At 48.4% G+C, this 9248-nt stretch overlaps 1 protein-coding gene across 1 annotated transcript in view; it reads right to left on the bottom strand.

Annotated features, from left to right (window-relative positions):
- The window catches only part of LOC111951459 (protein O-mannosyl-transferase TMTC1), a 100561-nt gene that overhangs the window by 52808 nt on the left and 38505 nt on the right, over positions 1 to 9248 (bottom strand). The window contains exon 8 of the mRNA XM_070434715.1: positions 4998 to 5187. Within this exon, the coding sequence (XP_070290816.1) occupies positions 4998 to 5187 (190 nt within the window). The remainder of the gene's footprint in view (positions 1 to 4997; positions 5188 to 9248) is intronic.

The raw sequence follows: 9248 nt of genomic DNA, 5'->3' as shown, positions 1-9248 counted from the left end.
CCACGCAGAGAAGAGGGCAAAGGAGCCTGAGAGGGGGGGGAACAAGTCTACCTGAGAGAGGCAGCGGAAAACCGAGAGGAACAGACGTTACCATGAGAAGGGCAGGTGGAAAACCTTGAGAGGAACAAGTATGAGACGAGCAGGTAGAATAACCTTGAGGATAGGAGACAAGTACAGAGACGACGCGTCAGCCTATACGGACGGGCAGAAAGGCACCAAATAACTCCTGAGGCTTAGGATGCCGTGGGCGGGAGGAAAGCGGAGCCGCGAAGATCAATAATATGCACAATGGGTCCCCAAGGCACAACGCCTGGCGGAAGACCCCGACATGGTGGACAAAGCCTGAGCAAGGAACAAGTATGAGAAGCCTCAGCAGGACAGGATAACTCCTGAGAGGAACAAGTAATGAGAGGATATGGGGTAGGGGAAAAGCCTGAGAGCAGAACAAGCACGGAGAGCCGAGAGGTGCCAGGGAGGCAAAACCCCTGCGGGGAGAGAATCAGAGTATGCAGGACGCCGAGGGCAGCTGCCACTAGCCACGAAACCCTGAGAGGAGGACAAGTACATAGCCGATGCCGAGAGATCTCAGAATCACACGCCCACAAAATGGGGGCGCGCTCCCGGCAATCATCAGTGAGGACTTGAATTTTCTGGAGAGAGGGCAAGGTGTGAAATTTATATGCAACATTTAGAAAGTAGGAAACAAGTACGAGAGGAGGGCTAGTGGCGAAGACGCGCTGATAAACCTTTGGAGACGGATCAAAGTTTACACGGAACCTGTGAAATGTTATGACAGAAAAACTTTGCAGGGCTTATCTCTGCAGGGTGAGATTGCAAGACTGCCTCCCCCTACGTGTGGGCGAAAACCTGAGAGGAAAGTCTCTCAAGTATGAGTAGAGGGTCAGGGAATCAACATCTCTCCGATGGAGGCACTAAATAGCAAGTTAACTGAGATGGAGTATAGGGCATGGGATGGGGATTTTATATGGGAAAATCCCAGGAAAATCAATATTATTGGATGACGCTCGACGAGAACAAGTACGAGACAGAGGGCAGGGGAAGTCTCTTGAAGACCTTGGAAACAACAACAATATGAAGGGATTCGGACACGGGCCCTGAAAGGACGGCAAAGGGTGATATGAGTTCTTCTCGAGAGGAAAGCAAGTATGAGGGAGGGCAGGGAAAGCCTGAGAGGACAAGTATGAGAGAGGGCAGGGAAAGCCTGAGAGGAACAAGTACGAGAGAGGGCAGGAAAACCTGAGAGGAACAAGTATGAGAGAGGCGAGGGAAAACCTGAGAGGAAACAAGTATGAGAGAGGGCAGGGAAGCCTGAGAGGAACAAGTACGAGACGAGGGCAGGGAAACCTGAGAGGAGGACAAGTAAACGAGAGAGGGCAGAGGAAAGCCTGAGAGGAACAAGTATGAGAGAGGGCAGGGAAACCTGAGAGGAACAAGTATGAGAGAGGGCAGGGAAAAGCCTGAGAGGAACAAGTATGAGAGAGGGCAGGGAAAGCCTAGAGAGGACAAGTACGGAGAGAGGGCAGGAAAGCCTGAGAGGAACAAGATGAGAGAGGGCAGGGAAAGCCTGAGAGGAACAAGTATGAGAGGAGGGCAGGGAAAACCTGGAGAGGAACAAGTACGAGAGAGGCGGAGGAGAGAAACCTGAGGAGGAACAAGTATGAGAGAGGGGCAGGGGAAAGACCTGAGGAGGCGTAACTCTGAGGAGGACGGAGAAGTGGCGAGCAGGAGGGGAAGCCTCGAAGAGGAACAGAGCATGTACGAGAGAGGCAGGGAAAACCTGAGAGGAACAAGTATGAGCGGAGGGCAGGAAAGATGCAGAGAGGCAAAACATGTAGAGAGGAGAGGGGCAGGGAAGCCTGAGAGGAACAAGTACAGAGAGAGGGCAGGGAAAGCCTGAGAGGAACAAGTATGAGAGAGCGGCAGGGAAAGCCTGAGAGGAACAAGTATGGACGAGAGGGGCAGGGAAAGCCTGAGAGGGAACAAGTAGAGAGAGGGGCGCAGGGGAAAAGCCTGAGAGGACAACAACAGTAGAGAGAGGGCAGGGAAAGCCTGAGAGGGAACGAAGTACAGAGAGAGGGCAGAGGAAAGACCTGAGAGGAACAAGTACAGAGAGAGGGCAGGGAAAACCTGAGAGGAACAAGTATGAGAGAGGCAGGGAAAACCTGAGAGGGAACAAGTACGAGAGAGGGCAGGGAAAGCCTGAGAGGAACAAAGTACGAGAGAGGGCAGGGAAAGCCTGAGAGGAACAAGTATGAGAGAGGGCAGGGAAACCTGAGAGGAACAAGTACGAGAGAGGGCAGGGGAAGCCTGAGAGAAACAAGTAAGAGAGGGCAGGGAAACCTGAGAGGAAACATAGAGAGAGGGCAGCAGGGAAGCCTGAGAGGAACAAGTATGAGAGAGGGGCAGGGAAGCCTGAGAGGAACAAGTACGAGAGAGGGCAGGGAAAGCCCTGGAGGAGAAGGAAAACAAGTATACGAAGAGAGAGGCAGGGAAAGCCTGAGAAGGAACAAGTATGAGAGAGGGCAGGAAAGCCTGAAGAGGAACAAGTATCGAGAGAGGGCAGGAAAGCCTGTAGAGGAACAAGTATTTGAGAGGGGCAGGGAAAAACCTGAGAGGAACAAGTACAGAGAGGAGCAGGGAAAGACTGAGAGGAACAAGTATGAGAGAGGGCAGGAAAACCTGAGAGGAAACCAAGTACGAGGAAAGAGGGCAAGAGAGGAGAAAGCCTGAGAGGAACAAGTAGAGAGAGGGCAGGGAAAACCTGAGAGGAACAAGTACGAGAGAGGCAGGGGAAAGCCTGAGAGGAACAAGTACGAGAGAGGGCAGGGAAGCCTGAGAGGAACAAGTATGAGAGAGAGGCAAGGGAAAACCTGAGAGGAACAAGTATGAGAGAGGGCAGGGAAAGCCTGAGAGGAACAAGTACGAGAGAGGGGCAGGGGAAAACTGAGAGGAACAGTATGAGAGAGGGCCAGAGGAAAAGCTGAGAGGAAACAAGTATGAGAGAGGGCAGGGAAAACCTGAGAGAACAAGTACGTGAGAGGGCAGGGAAAGCCTGAGAGGAACAAGTATGAGAGACAGTGAGGACTGGAGGAAACCTGAGAGGAACAAGTAGAGAGGAGGGCAGGGAAAACCTGAGAGGAACAAGGTACGAGAGAGAGGGCAGGGGAAAAGCTCCTGAGAGGAACAAGTGGGGCCGAGAGAGGCAGAGAGAAGAACCTGGAGAGGAACAAGTACGAGAGAGGGCAGGGAAAGCCTGAGAGGAACAAGTATGAAGAGAGGCAGGGAAAGCCTGAGAGGAACAAGTACGAGAGAGAGGGCAGGGAAAAGTCTCTCTCTCTCGAAATAAAGCCATCAAAGCAGTGATAACTTGTCTTAACAACCAATGACACTAACCAGCCTAATGAGTTTACCCCTGTCTGATTAGTGCACAGCAGAATACCATTGCTGTAATGTAGAGTACGAGTCAGCATCTCCTACAGTAAACCTGTTCCCACCCAGCAGGGGCTGGCCAATTAAATGTTCATCTAATTTCCTCACTCTTCYCTGCGAATGGAAAAGTCTTTATGCTCCCTTTTCTTCCGCTTCCTCTCTTTTACTCTCCCTCTCATTCGTACTGCATCTCTCTATCTAGCTTTTCCTCACTTGCACTTGTCTTTCCTCGTCTTGCTCTGGCATGCACATACACACCTGACTCCTTTTCAATACACTTCCTGTTCCCATCACTTACACCTGATTACAGAACTCTGTTTGAGTGGGCTGTTCTGGATGACTGGTGTTGAGGCCATGTTAAGGGTAAAGTGAATTGAGAAATAGTACTTACAGGAGCAATTAGGGTGAATTGCCTTACTCAAGGGCACATAGACAGATTTTTTTTCATCTAGTCAGATTGGGGATTCGAACCAGCGACCTTTCAGTTACTGGCCCAACGCCAAGGCCACCTGCCGCCTAGTTGTGCTTCATCCTCTACAAGAAGATCAGGGTATTGAGAAAAGTTACCTCCCAAACTACAGGAAGAGAACAAGAGCTCTCAGTTCTTTCAGCTTTAAACAATTATTCCGATGCAAACTATGGGAAGGACAAGCAGGGTGAAGAGATCCATTTCACAAATGACATTCGGTGTTGACAGCTGGCAGTAGCAGGCGAGACATCTCTCACTCTGTCTGAGTGGGATGGAGACCAAAGACTAAAGGTCTACTCAATAACGACGAACGATGCAGTGCACACACGTTTCACACATAATAAGTCTCCTTCTCTAAACTCTGCCTGTCACCACGGCAACGCAGAGAAAGTGTGTACTGTATGTTCATGGCGTGGGTCGGGCAAATAACGTGAGAGAGTTTGATCATCTCCTCTAACAGAGTGTGGTGTGATTGGAAGGTGAGAGTTTTCATAGCATAGTGTCTATGTTTAGAAACCTGTGAGTATCCGTGTGTGAAAGCAAGCCCAGTTCAGAGACTCCTAGCCTCCAACGTAGACTTCCAAGTACTAGACAGATAGACTCAATACACAGAGTGTACAAAACATTCTGAACATCATACTCTTTCCATGACATAGCACTCCTACCAGGTGAATCCAGGTGAAATCTATGATCCCTTATTGATGTCACTTGTTAAATTCCCTTCCATCAGTGTAGATGAAGGGGAGGACACAGGTTAAAGAAGGATTTTTAAGCCTTGAGACAATTGAGACAAGGATTGTGTATGCGTGCCATTCAGAGTATGAATGACAAAATATTTAAGTGCCTTTGAACAGGGTATGGTAGTAGGTGCCAGGCGCACCAGTTTGTGTCAACAACTGCAACGCTGATGGGTTTTTCACACTCAACAGTTTCCTGTGTGTATCAAGAATGGTTGGAGTCAACATGGGCCAGCATCCCTGTGGAACGCTTTTGACACCTTGTAGAGTCCATGCCCCAACGAATTGAGGCTGTTCTGAGGGGCTGTTCTGAAGGCACCTAATCTCCATGTCCATCTCACCTGTAGCGACATGACACAGTGCAGACAGAGGGCGACCATGACCACTCCCAGCAGCAGGGCGGCGACGTTGCGCGTGTCCCACAGTGACTCCACCAGGGGTATACTGCCCACCTGCCAGTCATAACACAGCACCGCGGGAGACAGCAGCAGCCAGGCGTTGAACGCCAACAGGTAGCAGTAGGTCAGGAACCTAGAGGGAGAAGACAAGACAAGAGGAAAGAACAGAGACAAATAGAAAGAGAGAGAGNAGGCGTTGAACGCCAACAGGTAGCAGTAGGTCAGGAACCTAGAGGGAGAAGACAAGACAAGAGGAAAGAACAGAGACAAATAGAAAGAGAGAGAGAGGGGTCAAATGTTAACTATTGGTCACATTCTTACATTACATGTACAGGAAGTTGAATCGCACTGTATTCAATCACACTCTATGTTGTTTACTGCAAACAGCCATGAAAGAACATCCTGTTCCTGTTCTGTTGGTCATCATGTCCTCCGTTAGTTTAGATATGGGGCTGTGTCCCAAATGGAACCCTATTCCCTCTGGTGCACTACTGTTGATCAGAGCTCTATGGGCCCTGGTCAAAAAGTAGTGCACTACAAAGGCCATATGGTGCCATTTGGGACGCAAGAGTTTGAGCGGCTGTGCTATTGATTCTGTCACACTGAGGGAGCTACCTGAGACCATTACATGGCCACGGACAGAAAGAGAGGAAAGAGAGGTCTGCTTGACTGAGCAGGAGAGAGAGACGAGGGAGTAGGGGAAAGTGAAAGGATTGGTGGCTGAGAGAGGAAAACGAGAGAAACAGAGAGAGGGGAGCATGAAGCGATAGAGGACACACACACACACATAGCCACACACACACTGCTAAATCACTAAATGACTCTCCATTACAGTCAATGGCTGTCCCTTATCATTTAGAACAGATAAGCTGGCTCCTCTATGGAAATGGAAAGGCTTTAGCTCCAGTCTGAGTGGGTGGCCGTTCCTCTACTCAAGGACTAACTGGAACAACAAACACAGAGCTGTAAGGAACGGTTCTGTGTGAACTGCTCTGTAGCTGAAGCTATGACTGGAGGATGACTTAGTGAGTTCGGTATTTGGGATGGTGAACTGTAAGACAAAACCTTTCAAATGGGCACACAGTCTGCCCCCAGCTGTGCCCTCGATACCATATGTGAATTGATTGCCCGCCATCTATCTTCTGAACTCGTGCTGCTAGGTGACCTAAACTGGGACATGCTTAACACCCCGGCCATCCTACAATCTAAGCTTGATGCCCTCAATCTCACACAAATTATCAATGAACCTACCAGGTACAACTCCAAATCCGTAAACACGGGCACCCTCATCGATGTCATTCTAACTAACTTGCCCTCCAAATACACCTCTGCTGTTTTCAATCAAGATCGCAGCGATCACTGCCTCATTGCCTGCATCCGTAAAGGGTCTGCGACCAAACGACCACCCCTCATCAGTGTCAAACGTTCCCTAAAACACTTCTGTGAGCAGGCCTTTCTAATCGACCTGGCCGGGGTATCCTGGAATGACATTGACCTCATCCCGTCAGTAGATGATGCCTGGTTATTCTTTAAAAGTGCCTTCCTCACCATCTTAAATAAGCATGCCCAATTCAAAAATTGTAGAACTAGGAATAGATATAGTCCTTGGTTCACTCCAGACCTGTCTGCCCTTGACCAGCACAAAAACATCCTGTGGCGTTCTGCATTAGCATCGAATAGCCCCCGTGATATGCAACTTTTCAGGGAAGTTAGGAACAAATATACACAGGCAGTTAGGAAAGCTAAGGCTAGCTTTTTCAAACAGAAGTTGGCATCTTGTAGTACTAACTCAAAAAAGTTCTGGGACACTGTAAAGTCCATGGAGAATAAGAGCACCTCCTCCCAGCTGCCCACTGCACTGAGGCTAGGAGACACTGTCACCACCGATAAATCCACCTGGCTACCCATACCCCGGTCAACTGCCCGGCACCCTCCACAGCAACTCGCCAAAGCCTCCACCATTTCTCCTTCACCCAAATCCAGATAGCTGATGTTCTGAAAGAGCTGCAAAATCTGGACCCCTACGAATCAGCTGGGCTAGACAATCTGGACCCTCTCTTTCTAAAATGATCTGCAGAAATTGTTGCAACCCCTATTACTAGCCTGTTCAACCTCTATTTCGTATCGTCTGAGATTCCCAAAGATTGGAAAGCTGCCGCGGTCATCCCCCTCTTCAAAGGGGGTGACACTCTAGACCCAAACCCTGTCTTTCTAAGGTCTTCGAAAGCCAAGTTAACAAACAGATTACCGACCATTTCGAATCCCACCGTATCTTCTCCCCTATGCAATCTGGTTTCAGAGCTGGTTTTGGGTGCACCTCAGCCATGCTCAAGGTCCTAAACGACATCATAACCGCCATCGATAAGAGACATTACTGCGCAGCCGTATTCATCGACCTGGCCAAGGCTTTCGACTCAGTCAATCACCACATTCTTATTGGCAGACTCGACAGCCTTGGTTTCTCAAATGATTGCCTCGCCTGGTTTACCAACTACTTCTCTGATAGAGTTCAGTGTGTCAAATCGGAGGGCCTGTTGTCCGGACCTCTGGCAGTCTCTATGGGGGTGCCACAGGGTTCAATCCTCGGGCCGACTCTCTTCTCTGTATACATCAATGATGTTGCTCTTGCTGCTGGTGATTCTCTGATACACCTCTACGCAGACGACACCATTCTGTATACTTCTGGCCCCTCTTTGGGACACTGTGTTACTAACCTACAGACGAGCTTCAATGCCATACAACTCTCCTTCCGTGGCCTCCGACCGCTCTTAAACGCAAGTAAACGAAATGCATGCTATTCAACCGATATCACTGCCCGCACTGCCTCGCGCCGTCCAGCATCACTACTCTGGACGGCTCTGACTTAGAATACGTGGACAACTACAAATACCTAGGTGTCTGGTTCGACTGTAACTCTCCTTCGACTCACATTAGCATCTCCAATCCAAAATTAAAATCTAGAATCGGCTTCCTAAATCGCAACAAAGCCTCCTTCCATCATGCCTGCAAGCATTACCCTCGTAACAACTGCCATCGCACCTCTCGATTCGTGATGTCATCTATAAATAGTCTCCAACACTTCTTATCAAAAACTGGTCTAAGTCTATCACAGGTGTCATCCGTTTTGTCACAAAGGCCCCATACATACCCACCATTGCGACTGACACTCTCGTTGTTGGCTTTGCTTCAATACTCGTCGCCAAATCCCACTGGCTACAGGTTATCTCTACAAGTCTCTGCTAGGTTAAAGCCCCGCTTATCTCAAGCTCACTGGTCTACGCATAGCAAGCACGCCACTCGAAGCACGGCGCTCCAGCAGGCTATAATCTCACTGGTCACCCCCAAGCCAATTCTCTCTTTGGTCGTCTTTCCTTCAGTTTCCTCTGCTGCCAATGACCTGGAATGAACTGAAAATCTCTGAAGCTGGAAAACAACTTAATCTCCCTCACTAGGCTTTAAGCACCAAGCTGTCAGAGCAGCTCACAGATTTACTGCACATGTAATAGCCCAATTATAATTTAGCCAACAACACCTCTTCCCCTATGTATTTATTTTTTATTTTATTTTGCTCCTTTGTCACCCCATTATTTCTATTTCTACTTTGCACATTCTTCCACTGCAAATCAACCATTCCAGTGTTTTACTTGCTATATTGTATTTACCTCGCCACCATGGCCTTTTTTTGCCTTTACCTCCATTATCTCACCTCATTTGCTCACATTGTATATAGACTTATTTTTCTACTGTATTATTGACTGTATGTTTTGTTTATTCCATGTGTAACTCTGTGTTGTTGTATGTATCGAATTGCTATGCTTTATCTTGGCCAGGTCGCAGTTGCAAATGAGAACTTGTTCTCAACTAGCCTACCTGGTTGAATAAAGGTGAAATAAATTTATACATTTAAAAAACAGTCAATGTGACTTGAAGTGAAATGAAACTTTGATTTGACAAAACTGCAAACGGGAAAATAAATATTTTTGTGCTTCAGTGCATTGATAAAAATGAATCCTAACACCCACACAAACGCTTATGTGCAGAAACACACAGACGTGCACGCACGCATACAGTAGGGCGATGCTAGAAGTAATTTGCACGTGTGTGTTTCTGCATCCAAATGGCACCCAGCCCCCTCTCTGGTCAGAAGTGCATGAGAACATGATAACACTGTGACACCCCACTGAGATACCCTAT

The sequence above is a fragment of the Salvelinus sp. IW2-2015 genome, linkage group LG24 (assembly GCF_002910315.2).
Source record: "Salvelinus sp. IW2-2015 linkage group LG24, ASM291031v2, whole genome shotgun sequence".
NCBI lineage: Eukaryota > Metazoa > Chordata > Actinopteri > Salmoniformes > Salmonidae > Salvelinus > Salvelinus sp. IW2-2015.
Note: the sequence above shows the minus strand (reverse complement) of the source record. Positions and strands in the feature narration are given on the sequence as shown.